The sequence below is a fragment of the Durio zibethinus genome, chromosome 10 (assembly GCF_047325235.1).
Source record: "Durio zibethinus cultivar Kanyao isolate XHJ-2024 chromosome 10, ASM4732523v1, whole genome shotgun sequence".
Classification (NCBI taxonomy): domain Eukaryota; kingdom Viridiplantae; phylum Streptophyta; class Magnoliopsida; order Malvales; family Malvaceae; genus Durio; species Durio zibethinus.
This window is the reverse complement of record NC_143171.1, coordinates 28,078,968-28,093,590: the sequence shown is the minus strand read 5'-3', so window position 1 is coordinate 28,093,590 and position 14,623 is coordinate 28,078,968. Positions and strand designations below refer to the sequence as shown.

At 34.6% G+C, this 14,623-nt stretch overlaps 3 protein-coding genes across 7 annotated transcripts; 2 read left to right on the top strand and 1 right to left on the bottom strand.

Annotated features, from left to right (window-relative positions):
- The first annotated feature begins 572 nt into the window (after positions 1-572).
- LOC111291994 (uncharacterized) lies at positions 573-5,215 on the top strand. Of its 4 annotated transcripts, XR_016345929.1 has the most exons (14): positions 580-1,202; positions 1,353-1,428; positions 1,921-2,126; positions 2,240-2,326; positions 2,417-2,509; positions 2,762-2,916; positions 3,064-3,148; positions 3,358-3,444; positions 3,522-3,641; positions 3,724-3,758; positions 3,917-4,018; positions 4,106-4,276; positions 4,361-4,451; positions 4,777-5,215. XR_016345929.1 is itself a non-coding variant. In XM_022884169.2 (12 exons), the coding sequence occupies exons 1-11, from the start codon at positions 888-890 to the stop codon at positions 4,271-4,273; spliced, it is 1,494 nt and encodes a 497-aa protein (XP_022739904.2). In that variant the 5' UTR covers positions 583-887; the 3' UTR covers positions 4,274-4,276; positions 4,777-5,215. The 4 variants fall into 4 exon arrangements, 1 of the variants encoding a protein (XP_022739904.2); XR_002690462.2 differs by lacking the exon at positions 3,724-3,758 and having other exon boundaries at positions 573-1,202; XR_016345930.1 differs by lacking the exons at positions 4,361-4,451; positions 4,777-5,215 and having other exon boundaries at positions 3,855-4,018; positions 4,106-4,152.
- LOC111291995 (kelch repeat-containing protein At3g27220-like) lies at positions 5,131-7,847 on the bottom strand. Of its 2 annotated transcripts, XM_089767118.1 has the most exons (8): positions 7,440-7,847; positions 7,162-7,356; positions 6,706-6,935; positions 6,453-6,623; positions 6,234-6,339; positions 5,869-6,078; positions 5,640-5,772; positions 5,131-5,265 (listed from the first exon to the last, which is right to left on the bottom strand). In XM_089767118.1, exons 1-8 carry the CDS (start codon positions 7,680-7,682, stop codon positions 5,231-5,233), a joined length of 1,323 nt encoding a protein of 440 aa, XP_089623244.1. In that variant the 5' UTR covers positions 7,683-7,847; the 3' UTR covers positions 5,131-5,230. The 2 variants fall into 2 exon arrangements, with proteins under 2 accessions (XP_089623244.1, XP_022739906.2); XM_022884171.2 differs by lacking the exon at positions 5,131-5,265 and having other exon boundaries at positions 5,548-5,772; positions 7,440-7,842.
- A 1,489-nt stretch (positions 7,848-9,336) lies between these two features.
- On the top strand, positions 9,337-13,952 carry LOC111292578 (cytochrome c1-2, heme protein, mitochondrial). The gene is made up of 8 exons (XM_022885023.2): positions 9,337-9,485; positions 9,939-10,009; positions 10,305-10,513; positions 12,239-12,518; positions 12,607-12,678; positions 13,107-13,223; positions 13,337-13,402; positions 13,493-13,952. Exons 2-8 carry the CDS (start codon positions 9,953-9,955, stop codon positions 13,607-13,609), a joined length of 918 nt encoding a protein of 305 aa, XP_022740758.1. The 5' UTR covers positions 9,337-9,485; positions 9,939-9,952; the 3' UTR covers positions 13,610-13,952.
- Positions 13,953-14,623: the final 671 nt, after the last annotated feature.

The following is a 14,623-nucleotide window of genomic DNA, read 5'->3' as shown; positions in this document are numbered from 1 at the left end:
TTTCGACATTTTAGTACAATCCGATTTTTTGTCTTAGGCCTTCAGAAATAACCCAAAATTGTGTTTTGCATTATAAAAAAATTTGATAAAAACATAAAGATGAAAATTTTATTAATTTAATAGTTAAATTTTATATTTTTTATTTTAAAATCATTAAATTAATAAATTTATTATTATTATTATTTTCATCCTTTTTATTAAGCAAAGCTTCATTTTGAGCTTTAATTTTTTATACAATAATAAATTTATCGATTACAAAAAGATTTGGGATAAAAAAAATTCAATGTTTTTTTTTTTTTTACAAGTGAGAATCCTTTTCACGTTGCATAAACCCTAAATAAGGAAGAGTTTTTATTTTGAGTTTTGGTTAATATTATAAAATTTTTTAAATTATAATAAAATATTTAATATAAATCTAAAATTTAAAAATTTTTATATAATATTCAAATTATAAATTTATATTAATATAATATTTTATTTATTTGTCATTTATTATTATTTAAAATTAATTTTATTAAAAATAAATATAATTTTAATAAAATATCATCCCTTACATTAACTTTTGGGTTTAATTTCAACTTCTCTTGATCAAATGCTTGTGCCAACTTTATAAACAGGGTCAACATGAAAAAAATCAAGAATTCAAGATCAAAATACCACAAAGTTTGAGCAGCATCTGCTGGTCCACACACAATAAAGCCCCAAAGGTTTTTGTTTCCTTGCAGTCCAATCCCATTATACCCAAGACCCAATTTCTTCACATCGCCCTTTCAAACCTTTTCTTCTCGTATCCCTTCTCTTCCTTTCCCCAACAAATAATTTCTTCAAAACCTTAAAAGCCTCAGCCTTTTTTTTCACTGCTCAAGTGCCTCCAAGCGACTACATAAATGGAGCTCACTTGTTTGCATAACAAATTCAATTTGTCTCCTTTACTTCACCTTTCACTTCCATTCTCCAAGAACCCTAATGCCAGTATAGTTTATAGAAAAAGGAACAATCTTTGTCTGGCTTCAGCTTCTGATACCCTTGTGGCTGGTTCAAAGAAGGAACTTTGCAGCAAGAAAGATGATGAATTTGGGGACTTGAGATCTTGGATGCAAAAAAAGGGTTTGCCTCATTGTAGAGTTGTGCTCAAAGATAGGCCTTCACATGATGAGAAGCATAGGCCTATACATTATGTCGCTGCCAGTGAGGATCTTCAGGTAAATAAAAATGGCTTGAATTTGTGGTTCTCTTTGGCGGTTTCTTTAATGGGATTTCGTTATATTTGTGTTTTCTGTTCAGAAGTTGAGTTAAAGTTGCCTTTTTTTTTTTATTCTTTTTTGTTTCATTATGTGTTATTGGTTTTGCAGGCAGGTGACGTGGCATTTTCGGTGCCGAATTCTTTGGTTGTGACGCTTGAGAGAGTGCTGGGAAATGAGACTGTTGGTAAGGTGCATTTTATGTGTTGAAGAATTTACATAGCAATGAATGTTCTTTTCAACATTGGAAATTTGATTCGTAGGGGGTTTTTGTGTGTAGGTGATATATATTGGTAATTTTTGTCCCAATTTATAGAGGTAATTATGAACTTGGGTGGTAGTTTAGACTTTAGATCGTGTTGCAACTGTTTCCTGTACTTGTTCCTAGTTTCCATGTAGATTTCTCACGTGCAAAACTAGAAAGTATAGAGTTCTGTTAGTCCAGCTACACTTTTTATACCATTGTGGTAAATGGTGAGTGATTAGAGGACAAAAGAAGCAAGTATAGTGGTATTGCATTTCTTTGCAGCATTTCTGGAACATCTATACTTGTATGTTTGTATGTAATGATAGCATTTAAATTGAGTGGAAAGGGGGGAAAAAGAAGGTGCTCTGAGATTTCATTGGTTTAGTTGATTGGTTGTGTAATTTGTGTGAACTTGCCTGGCATTCTATGCAGCGGAACTTTTGACAACAAATAAATTGTCAGAACTGGCATGCCTAGCTTTATACTTAATGTATGAGAAGAAACAAGGAAAGAAATCATTCTGGTATCCATATATCAGAGAGCTTGATCATCAACGAGGAAGAAGCCAACTAGCTGTGGAATCTCCACTTCTATGGTCAGAAGATGAATTGGCTTACCTAACAGGTAGCCCCACTAAGGTAGCACCAATAGTGCAATGTATTTTTATTATTCCCTTTCCCTTTTTCATTGCTGATTTACTGTTTTATACTTCATTGAATTTCATGACTGAATTCTGTTGTTCACAAGTTAGGCTGAAGTTCTTGAAAGGGCTGAAGGAATAAAAAGAGAGTATAATGAACTTGACACCGTCTGGTTTATGGCTGGGTCTCTCTTTCAGGTATTGTCTTTCTTCTCTTTTCATTTTCCTTTCTAAAGCTTAGATTTTATAGTGTGATCATAAATGTTTCTTTATTTCTTTGCGTTGCAGCAATATCCCTATGATATACCTACTGAGGCCTTTCCATTTGAGATTTTCAAACAAGCCTTTGTTGCTGTTCAGTCTTGTGTGGTACATTTACAGGTAACTTTTCTCTTTAGCCAGTGATACTCTTTTTCCTAACTTTCAAAAGTGATTCTCCACCCTTGAGATTGATTACATGAGTGAATTTCTAGATGGCAACATTCTTATTTTTCATGTTCTATAAATTTAGAAGACTTGGTTAAACTTTGTTGATAGCCTTGCATATACCAAAACCCTCTCATTTTATTCTCCTTTCCTGAAATTTTTTAAACATTATGTTTGAATAATAAATTGAAACTTCTTCATACTCAGAAAGTCCCTTTGGCTCGGAGATTTGCATTGGTTCCTCTTGGACCTCCATTGCTAGCTTACAGGAGCAATTGCAAGGCAATGTTAAGCGCTGTTGATGGTGCTGTTGAACTAGTGGTTGATCGCCCATATAAGGCTGGGGAATCTATTGTTGTCTGGTATAAATATAATATATCTTATTCATTTCTGTAATTTTGATATCTCTTTCAATCAGCTTTAGTGTCAAAATCTTTGCCTTCTATTGCTGCACCATTTGTATCTCTCAATACAAAATTTGACATGCGGTGAATTTCTTGTCTTTTTAGGTGTGGACCACAGCCTAATTCGAAACTGCTTATTAACTATGGTTTTGTTGATGATGATAATTCTTATGATCGGCTGGTTGTTGAGGTAAAATCCAGTTTACCAATCTTATATCTGCAATTTCATGGTTTCTTTCTCAACCATGGTAGTAGGTGAATTTATAGAGATCCTTACTTCTTTGGCTTAGATGTCTTATATATGTTGAAAATAATTATTGAAGTGATGGGATTGTTATGATACTTATAAGCTTATGGCATCAATAAGAGTGATAATAGCTTTATTCAATGTATGTTCAGGCAGCTTTGAATACTGAGGATCCTCAATATCAGGACAAGAGAATGGTTGTTCAAAGAAATGGAAAACTATCAGTACAAGTTTTTCATGTATGAACTCAAACCCTGTATTAATTGGTTTATTGTAAGACATTCTCCTTCTGATCTTTATTTTTTACCTGCTGCAGGTTTATGCCGGGAAGGAAAAAGAAGCTGTTATGGATATGCTTCCATATTTGCGATTGAGTTATGTTTCAGATCCTTCGGAGATGCTATCTGTTCTTTCTTCTCAAGGTCCAGTCTGCCCGGTGAGTTCATTTATTGCAAATTGTTAATTGCTAAATTTATTTACTGCATGAAGAAATCCTAATTGCAATGTAAGATTTGTAGAGTTATGCTCAAAACTGAAATCCCAGCTAATTCAGGTAGGAAAAAGTCTTCTGCTCTGGCCCTTTCATCCTTTATAAACTATGATCTAGCTGCACCCTTAATAGGCTATTAAAATTCCAAAATCGTTTTAGTTAAACAGAGGGGAACATTTTCGTCTTTCTGAAATTCTGGTGAAACATACTTGCGATAATAGGTGAGCCCCTGTATGGAACGAGCAGTGCTAGACCAGCTTGCTGATTATTTCAAGAGACGCCTGGCTGGCTACCCTACTACTCTGAATGAAGATGAGTCTTTGGTAATGTTGGCTTCATAGACCAAGTTGACAATTAGACCTGAACTTATTGCAAAGAAAGTTTTAATTGACATACTTTTGTTCCATTAGTTATCAGATCCAAACTTGAATCCCAGGAGACGAGTTGCCACTCAACTTGTTAGGTTGGAAAAGAAAATTCTCTATGCATGTTTGCAGGCAACAATTGATTTGATTGAACAGTTACCTGATCACACTGTGTCTCCATGCCCTGCACCTTATGCCCCTTTATTGAAATGAAAGGTATCTTCTCTCACTCTCTGTCCCCTCTGTGTTAACTCTATATTGTTACTCTTTTTGATATTAGTTTGGATGAACTTTGTTCAGAGTTACCACTCTCCGTTGTAACTTGGCAAAATCGTAAAAGTTCTTTGCAGTACTTGGGTAACGTCCCTGTCTATGGGAGAGTATATACCAGGTCAGTTGAAGTAACCTGCAACTACCATATGACCAATCAGTATTTCTTGATTCTACCAGGCTTTAGAAAACTTTGGTGACTAAGAATTGATTTGTATGTAACCAAAAAAACAAAGTTCATGTAGCAGAGATACTTTGAGAAGCTTTATACTGTCACTTGGAAAGTACTAAAAATGGAACAGAAATCTCTTGATGCTAGACAAACCAGGAAAATCTCTTAAAAATGGCCAAATACTTTTATTATCATTACTCAGGGCTTTTTCACTGACATTTGGACTTCCTGTCCTGAGTTGTTTTTTTGTTCTTTTTCTTGGGTTGTTGTGCAGGAAGATTTATGAAGCGGCCACTCCTTCAGACCGGTATGGAATGTGGGAAGCTTGTTGCTGGATCTATTAAGGCTTTAAGAGAGAGAATCAGAATCATACTTGTTCTTTTCATTGGATGACATGACGTGCCTTTAGCATATTGATTTTTCAACATACATTCACTCTTCCTGTTCTTCATCACATTCTTCTTCCTGGCACTTTTTCTTTAATAACCGTCAAGCTCTAGTGTTACAGGTCCTTGTTGGATCATCATCTAGTAGAGAACAAAAAGAATATCAGAATCTCACCTAACAGATGCATGGATAATTTTGCCATTCCTTGTAAATGCAGACGTGGATGATCGTTTTTCAATTAAACCTCGTTGAATTTCTCAGAGTTCCAACTCTGCATTACAGTCGGGGGTTTGTCTATTTTTAATACACTTTTCAGCTTTTACACCTCTCCCCAATCTCTTTCAGTTTCCAGTATCAATCTGCTTATGCCTCCTACCTGTAAAAGTGGAAAACAAGCATATAGTTTCTGGTTTGGTCCCCTTGGCAGCTTGCCAATAATCAAATAGTAGACTATTATGTACAATTTTGCTGTTTGATCAGCCTAAGTTTTAGGGTAGCAATGTTTAGAGAAGAATACAAATCCAGTTTTCATTACAAATCATAATGTACACATGAAGCTAACAAAATTTCTGATGATGAATCGTCTAATTATCATAAACCACCATCGGGAGAAAAAAGAATTGAATGGAAATACTTGACACAAGATTTGTATTTCAAGGAAAGGGAAAGAGCTATAACAATGTTGAAGAGACAGTTTAAGCTAGGGAAAAAAATTTAATCACAAATTCAATTTGGCTCTCCACATCTCACCAACGACCATCTTTGGCTGTGGATTATCTGGTCCTCTGTCTCGCTGTCCAGATGTAAAATACAAATATCCATCCCAGAAACCAGCTAGGGTAGTCTTGATACGGTAAGGAAGCTTTCCAATCACTGACCAAGTCTGCAATTAGCAATTTTATGTCCTGTTTCAGTTGATTGCATGGCATTTTGCCTCAAAAAATGTAATTGGAATTTTCTCTTATGAGAAAGCACATACCAGTGAATCTAAACGGAACTGGAAAACCTCTCCAACCAGCATCATCCTTTTGTTCACTGGGTGTTTTTCTGTTGTACCACCTGTGATTATGATTGAATTGTTGACAATTACCCAAGAACATTCTATATGAGAGTTTGGTTTTGGCAATGGAGGTAAGACTTCCCATTTCTTCATTTCAGCATCTAGCATGTAAACATCACTATAGACCACCTAAAACAGTGAAGAAGACTATAAGGTCATGAGGAGCAAGAAAATCAAACATGAAAAATAGAAAAAAAAATGTCATCCTGGTATGATAGTTTAAAAGATATGTCTGAATAGAAGTCTGAGTGCAACAATTTATCCATTAACTAGCTATCATATACCTCTTTTCTGCGTGAACATTTGAAGATAGGTGATCCAGGTTTTGCCATGAAATCTCCCTCTTGACCACCAATTACAAACAGTCGGTCATTGACCACAACACAAGCCCTGTTAAAATGTTTATTTGCATAATTAGATCATGTTGAAAAGGGCGGTTGGGAGGGGAGGGGACCAAACAGAATCCTGAAGGAATATCTCTGAAAGAGCAGTAGCAGTGAAACCTATGCGGTCCTCCACGAGGGATTGGGATCTCAGTCCGCCACTCTTTCTCCAATGCTTTGCCATCTTTTACTGCTATACTCCAATGCTCCAATCCAGGCGTGTGGCGGTTTTCTTTGCTGCCCCCCATCACATTGAGTCTGCCTCTCCATAACTGAGTTGCTGGAGCATACCTGAAAATTACAATGTTGACAGTGTTATAGAAAATCATGTAGTGTGGTCTGGTTCATGTAAATACGGATCATAGTCACATGCCTGGGGGCTGGTAAAGGAGGCAGGCTGCTCCATCTCCTTGTCTGAGTATCAAGAACAAAAGTACGAGCAGTAGGGCTCCTACATTGTGGGCCATATTGACCTGAGATCACATATATGTATCTCCCATCACTTGCCACTCCTAGATGTGAATTTGCCATGTCTTTTGGCGCATCAAACCTCCCACACCATGTATTATCAGTGAAATTAAACACATCAACATGAGAGTGCACCTGCAGCACCACCCCAACAGATCAGGCATCAATATGGGAAAATCAAATTACAGCATTTATAGTCTACCATTCAATCTAAGCAACAATTAATCCTCACAAAGGAAATGTTGAGAAGACAATGCTTAAAACTCGAAAGACCAAAAACAAAACAATTTAAAAGATTAAAAAATTTGGAAGCATTAACAGAATCTGCAATGATATATTGGTGCCGCAATGATAATCTTACATAGTCAAGAGTGCCATATCCTGAAAGAACATAGAAAAGATTCTTAATCTGTATTGATGATCCATCAAGACGTGGAACTGGTGCTGATGGCATCTGTTCCCATGGCAAATCAGGTGCTGGTAAATCGGCAAATGTTGCTGATAGGAATCTCTCAGCTACACGTCCCGTCTTTCTTTCCAGGATTCCATCCCCTATCTACAAATAGATATCAAAATCCCATTTTTCCGACACAAAAACCAAATTAAGCAACAAAAAGAGGAAAAGGCAGAACACAAAACCTTGTCAGCAATGTTGGGTTCTTCTTCTTCAGCCCTTGGCACGACAAAGAGACGAGGTTTCTGAGACACCCAATTGTATACAACGTTAAGATATGGAGAGGAAAAAGAAAAAGAAGATGCCCACAAGACATTTACAATGCAAGCCAATCCCACAAGACAGGCAAAAGACACAAAAAATACAAATTTTGTGCAAATGTTATTCTTGCTTTGATGTTGATGATGGTGATGTAGATTTTTTGCCATTTCTTTTGCAGCTTCATAAGAGTGCTGCTGCTGCTGATCCTCAATTTCAATTTATTAGGAAGAAAATTAGAGTTTCAAGTGCTAAAAAAGTTGGGCGCCAATGGTTTTTATTGGCTTTTGAAGTTTCCTTCTACTTTTTACTCGTATGTCGGAAATCCAGGGGCATTCCTAGTTTGCTGTTTTCATGGTCGGCCGGCGTTTGCATCTTGCATGGGCTGTCTCTGGAAAAACTGGTCCTGTCTTGTTTCTTGGGTCATTTTTTTCTTTGGGCTATTTTGGCTGGTTGGACCTCACATCATTGAAAGACCGAACAACAGCCTTGGGAGGAGTTCCAGGCCATCCAAAGCCCAAAAGCTATTGACTTTTAGTGGACACACGACTAAATACAAACAATCACAGGTTTATTTTTTTTTAGAATTCTATTTACATCCAATTTAATATTATACACACCTGAAATTTAAAACTAAATTTTTTATTTATGCTAAATATACTTCATTCCTTACTTTCTATTTTTCATTCCTATTATTTTTCTTTTCTTCTTTTAATTTCCTAAAATCAAACTTTTTAAAAATAAATATTAGAAAGATTTTAAAATTTTTTAAAAATAGGTATCCGAAAAATTTTAAAAATTTTCGCACATTCATTTTTGAAAGGCCTCAAAATTTTTTAAATATTTATTTTCAAAAATTTTTTATCTTATTGATATTTATTTTTGATAAATTTTAATTTTTAAAAAATTTTTAAATTTTTCAAAAATAAATATCCGAAAAAATATGAAGCTTCTCATATCTCTATTTCCAAAAAACCCAAAGTTCTTGGCTTTTAAGGCTCAAGACAAATATGCCAATTGAAACTTTTAATATTTTAGCTACTAAGCAATATCCGTTTAATAATATTTGCAATAATTTTTTTAATTATGATAAATATGGATTTTTAAAAAATTACTAAATGTTAAGAGGTACTAACGCAAATTAATTGTTGCACCATATGCGATAATACGATGAAGCGTAATTACCTTATCGCATATGATGCCTCCACCACAGATGATGCAGTAGACACATGATGCAATAATTAATTTGCACAAATGTTTTTTTATAATTAATAATTTATTTTAAATGTACGCTTATTAAAATTAGATAAATATTATAAAAATTATTTATCAGATAATTCGATTAAAAAATTAGATGTTTTTATTATTAAATTTAAATATTTTATACGTCGAAACACACGATAATATCAACAATAAATTAATAAATTTGATAATATCTAATATTTCAATCACTAATCTTTATTTATTATCAAATTTATCAAATTGTTAATAATATTTTGATCCAAAGATTAAAAATTTCGATTTTTTTGTTATTAGAAATTTATAATTAAATATATATTTTAAATAAAATTTATGTATTATCAAAATTAAATTTTTAAAAAATATTTTTTATTCCCGATAATTTATTTTTAAAAATTACATTGCTTTCTTAAAATTAAAATTTTGAAAATATAATATAACACTTAAAATTTTATTTTAAACAAATAAGAGATAATTTTTTAACATATAAATTATTTAAGGTATTTTTATTATTTTTAAAAATTAAAATTTATATTTGGTATGTGAGTATTTTCCAAAGAAAATTTGGGTATATAGAGAAATTTTGGGTGTACTTAAAACAACCTTCTTTATTTCGCAATTTTCGTTCTATTATTTTTCATTCTGTTGTTCCTTTGGATCTCTGAAGCAGCAGACAGTTCCTTTAACGACAAGCTCTCTCTGAATCTCTGATCAATCTTCAATCCCATTCTCAAGTCAGTTCTCTCTCTCTCTCTCTGTTCCCTTCTTTTTTCAACTTTGGGTTTTGTTTTTTTTTCTTTTTTTTTCCACAGTTCTTGGATCTGCCCCAGATCCCCCATGATAGGGTTTTAGAAGTTTTTGTCTTTTTCATCTTAAACTTCACCTTTTTGGCTTCTTTGTGTTATTTTCAACTTGGGTTTTTCTTTTTTTATTCTAAAAATCCATAATCTGACTTATTTGCGTATTTCACCTTTACGTTTTGATTTTATGAGTACCCAGTTGTTTGAACTCTCTGAAGTTTTTTCCTTTTTGGAGAATTAATGAATAATAGACTTAAAAAAAAGGAACTTTTTTGGAGTTGTTGAATAGATCATATGAATTCTCAATTTAATTTCTTTTGGTCCTTTTTTTGTGTTATTTTATTTGTAAGTACTGCTTTGTTTATTGAGTGTCTGTTAATTTTACAGGAATATTAACTGAAATGGCTGGAGGACTAATCCACCAGGTCTTAAGGAGGAAGCTTCAATCTCAGTCAGCTGTAAGATTCTCTCTTCCTTACCTGTGTTGATATTACAGTTATACTTTGCCTGTGGAGTGAGCATATGAAGACTCTGTAGTTTACATAGTTCTTACTGGATTTTCTTGGATAATCTAGAAATTTTAGCTACATTGATTTTCCTCTGAATAATCATGAAACGTTTATACGAGGGTGCCTGTCTGATTCTATAGGATTCAATTGAGTACACTTTATGGTTTGCAACTAAATGGAATATATAATTTCGCGTAGACTGATATTCTCCTTTTACCAATACTTGTTACATGTTATTGCGCAGGTTCCAGCATTATCGTGGCTTACATCAAGGAAAGCTAATGAGGACGCAGGATTTGCTGGTAAGAGGACAGTTGCACTCCTTGGAGCTAGTATTTCAGGTTTTCTAGGTTTTGCAGCGATAGCATCTGCTGATGAGGCAGAACATGGGTTAGAAGTTCCAAATTATCCTTGGCCTCACAAGGGCATCCTCAGTTCATATGACCATGCTTCGTGAGTTTTGCGCCTCTCCTTTTTTTTATTTGCACAAAACTGAATAAAATTTACTTTAAGAGGGTGTTTGACTCACAGAATTTTGGATTTCGGGTGAAAGTGTGATATGCGGGGGAAAGTGTGATTTTTAGGGCATCCAATTTTTAGATTCCTGTGTTTGGTTGGGGGGAATCTGCATTCGTTAAATCATATATTTTTACCATAATCTCCTTGATAACCTGTAGGCAGCCTTTCATTTTGTTTTAAAAAAAAGAGCCAAACAGCAATGATGCCTTTATCATAAAATGAAATACAAAGATTTTATTTTTTAAAATTAAATATACTCAATTACGGCGTTTAATTACACATTATGCCGTAATTGAGTTTAAATCAAATATAAAAATATACCTTTCAATTACGGCGTTGAATTGCACATTATGCTGTAATTGGCTTAAAAAAAAATCCCTCAATTATGTTATTTTATTGGAAATAAACGCCTTAATTGAGAGAATTTAAGAATTGAAAAAGCTTTTAATTATGGTATTTTTTTTAATATAAATGCCGTAATTGAGTGAATATAAGAAATGGAAAAAAACTGTCAATTAAGGTGTGGGTTAAATATAAATGCCTTAATTGAGTATATATAAGAATTGATAAATACTTTCAGTTAAGCCCTTCTTTTAATATAAACGCCTTAATTGAGTAAATAAGCGAAATTAGAAATTTAATTTATATTAAATATTTATTCTAATATACAATTACAATATATATACATATGCATACATATATATTATCTTTATTAATTGCATGGTTGTTTTTTTGTCCTTGTGAGATTTTGCTAGATTCTGCATTGTCAAGTAGTCAACCTCATGATGCCGTCAACTTGGAACCAATAATTCATGCACAAGATATATTAATATGTTGCAATTAAGGCGTTTGATATAGCCATAATTGTTACTCAATTATGGCATTTCCTTATTGAAACGCCTTAATTGGCACATTTATTACTAACATTAAAATATCTAAATATGGCATATGCATTAGAAAAATGCTGTAATAGGAATTTATAGGATATATTGGAAAACTCCCAATTTGCATCAATTACGGCATTTTGTTAAAAAGACGCCGTAATTGAATTAAAAAAAAAGGGCTAAAATTAAATTCCGGACTTGCTTTTAAAATGGGAACATAGATGTGACAAATTTTTATTCAGGTCAAATTTGGAAATCAAGCAACTTTCCCCCTAGAATCCTAAAATACCATTGGGAAAGGTGGGCTTTTGATTCCTAGACTTTTGGGACTGTTGGAAATTTGAAAATTTCCATTGGAATTGGATAATCCCAAACCAAACATGGGAAACAAATACCCACAATCAAGATTTTGGGGGAAAATTTTTTTATTCCCCTGAATAAACACATTCTAAAAGGTTGATCCTAATATGAACGTTAATGGTAGTATATATAGGTGGGACTAGGCTGTCAGCCTATCCCTTAAGTCCTAGACTATCAAGTCTTCCTATTAGTAATTAGCTCCTATTGCTTGCGTTTCTCTGCACAAAGACCATGTATATCACTCGCACCTTCTATTTGGAGAATAGGATGCATCTATCTAAACATTGGGTTCAACTCTTCCCTAGGAATCTATTTTAAATCGCTACAATTGTAATATTGGGTTAAGCATTGGCAAAATATTTTAATTTTTTGGTACCATATTGTTCATGATGTGAGATTAATTTTGCATGATCAGGGTCCGTCGTGGTCACCAGGTGTACCAGCAAGTGTGTGCATCCTGCCACTCTATGTCTCTTGTATCATACCGTGATTTGGTGGGTGTTGCATACACAGAAGAGGAGACAAAGGCTATGGCAGCTGAGATTGAGGTGGTTGATGGACCTAATGATGAGGGTGAGATGTTTACTCGTCCTGGTAAACTCAGTGACCGTTTTCCTCAGCCATATGCAAATGAACAAGCAGCTAGGTTTGCCAATGGAGGAGCTTATCCTCCAGATCTAAGTCTCATTACCAAAGTAATTACTGCCTTAACTTTTTAGATCACTTCACTGTGCAGGTTTCTGATTATATATCCCTGAGATATCATATTTTTTATTCTTTCAGGCTCGTCATAATGGCCAGAATTATGTGTTTGCCCTTTTAACTGGTTACCGTGATCCTCCTGCTGGTGTTGCGGTAAATTCTTCTTTACACTATCTTGCATGACATGGCATTTTGTACAAACATCCAATATTGGAATTCTATATCTCTGTAGAATGATACCCTAGGCAATGATATTTAGATATTGGCAATTGGGAGGATACAAGGAGAGAGACAGTGTGGGTCTGAAGTTGGGATGAAGTTTTAGAGCTGTTCAAATTGGGTCCATTCCAACTGCTGCTTTTCAATGACACTTTTTAAATGCTATGGTTTTCTGTCGCAGCAATAATTCTGAATTTAAGCATCGATTCCCCGACGTAGCTTTTTCTGTTGAATAACTTTTGATATGCATATGGTACTTGCATTTACACCTTGTTGCTAATAGCAGGCTACACATATCTAGTCTCCACTAGATATTTTTGGTTGAGAGTAATACCTAAAGTCATCATTCCCTAATTTTGTAGATTCGAGAGGGGTTACACTATAACCCTTACTTCCCCGGGGGAGCAATCGCCATGCCTAAAATGCTTATTGATGGTGCTGTGGAGTATGAAGATGGTACCCCTGCAACAGAAGCACAGGTTGGTTTTCATTTTCTGTTTCATTCACATTGCCTATGGGTTCAAGAACCCTCCAGAGTATTTGCATATTTAATGAGGTACATGACTCACTCTTCCATATTTTTATGGTGTAGATGGGGAAAGATGTGGTGTCATTTTTGTCGTGGGCAGCAGAACCAGAAATGGAAGAAAGGAAGCTGGTGTGTATTATTATAACCAATTGTTTCATCTAAACTCTAAAAACCTTGTTTTAACTAATTTATTTCTGATATTTCTATCTTCTAATGCAGATGGGTTTTAAATGGATATTTGTATTGTCATTGGCATTACTTCAAGCTGCTTACTACCGGCGTTTGAAGTGGTCTGTTTTCAAATCTCGCAGGCTAGTTGTTGATGTTGTCAACTAGCCTCCCCCCAGTTTCCTCATACTAATGTGATTTTTGGAGATTTGATTCGGCAATAATTGCTTATTGGGATGATCTAGGTTCTGCCATGACCAGTTGGTTATTTTCTCGAATGGTAATGGAGTGAACTGATGAGTCCTTTTTCCAACTTGAGAAGAAATAAGCTACTAGACAAACATTCATTGATTTTTGCTTCTAGACTTGAATTTTTGTTAAATCACCTTTTCAATGCAATTTCTTATGGTTGGATAATTGATCACTGTTCTCAGTGCTCACTAAAGTTTGTTATTCATATATCTGTGAATGGAATTGGAATCAGATAAAACAAAAATTGTCCATTCTTTTTTCTCTGCTCTTCGTGATGATGGTGTTCTTGAAACAGTTATTTTGGTGAAACAGAGGGTAATTGTTTTGAGTTGTTATGTACTCTTGAAGATTAGGGTATTCGCCTAGAACCATTAGACTTTCCAGATTGCTTAGCTTTGCCTCCAAAACAAACTAATACATGCTTCAGAACATCAACTACCCCTCGTAAACTGAATCAATATAGCTTGATAAGTGAGAAAATACCAAAGGGGTGAACTCATGTCGATGTCTGGTCTCCCATCCTTGGGAGTTGCATGCATACGCTTGTTCAATCTACCAGCCACCAACATATCGTGCCGTGTTAGCCGGTTCCCGAGTAGCAGACTCGATTCAAGTGCTCGCGAAAGCGGTCCAGATGGGGTTGGGAACCACAACATGTCACCCAAGTACAATATTTCACCCTTTAGTTTCACCTTCACCGATTCTTTCCTCTCAGAGTCTAGCTGGTGAATCATAATAGAACATTCAGCAGGACGAAAGTGAGCGACATATAGCTCTTCATGAGAAGCAACTAAAAGCAGATCATTTTCAGAGGTAGAAACACTTTTCGCATGCAGAAAATGTCAGCATACGATATCAGAGTTCAAATTTGAAGTCCTGGTTTCCCCATGACTAGTGAAGAGATAAATCTTACCCTTGATGACAGCAACA

Bases quoted from the DNA above. Each gene is read 5' to 3' on its own strand.
- LOC111291994 (XM_022884169.2), top strand. From the start codon at position 888: ATGGAGCTCACTTGTTTGCATAACAAATTCAATTTGTCTCCTTTACTT. The intron at 2,327-2,416 runs GTATTGTCTTTC...TTTGCGTTGCAG, and splicing joins TGGCTGGGTCTCTCTTTCAG to CAATATCCCTATGATATACC. The intron at 3,445-3,521 runs GTATGAACTCAA...TACCTGCTGCAG, and splicing joins TATCAGTACAAGTTTTTCAT to GTTTATGCCGGGAAGGAAAA.
- LOC111291995 (XM_089767118.1), bottom strand. From the start codon at position 7,682: ATGGCAAAAAATCTACATCACCATCATCAACATCAAAGCAAGAATAAC. The intron at 6,079-6,233 runs GTATATGATAGC...TCACTGTTTTAG, and splicing joins AATGTTCACGCAGAAAAGAG to GTGGTCTATAGTGATGTTTA. The intron at 5,773-5,868 runs GTATGTGCTTTC...TGCTAATTGCAG, and splicing joins AGTTCCGTTTAGATTCACTG to ACTTGGTCAGTGATTGGAAA.
- LOC111292578 (XM_022885023.2), top strand. From the start codon at position 9,953: ATGGCTGGAGGACTAATCCACCAGGTCTTAAGGAGGAAGCTTCAATCT. The intron at 12,679-13,106 runs GTAAATTCTTCT...CTAATTTTGTAG, and splicing joins ATCCTCCTGCTGGTGTTGCG to ATTCGAGAGGGGTTACACTA. The intron at 13,403-13,492 runs GTGTGTATTATT...CTTCTAATGCAG, and splicing joins AAATGGAAGAAAGGAAGCTG to ATGGGTTTTAAATGGATATT.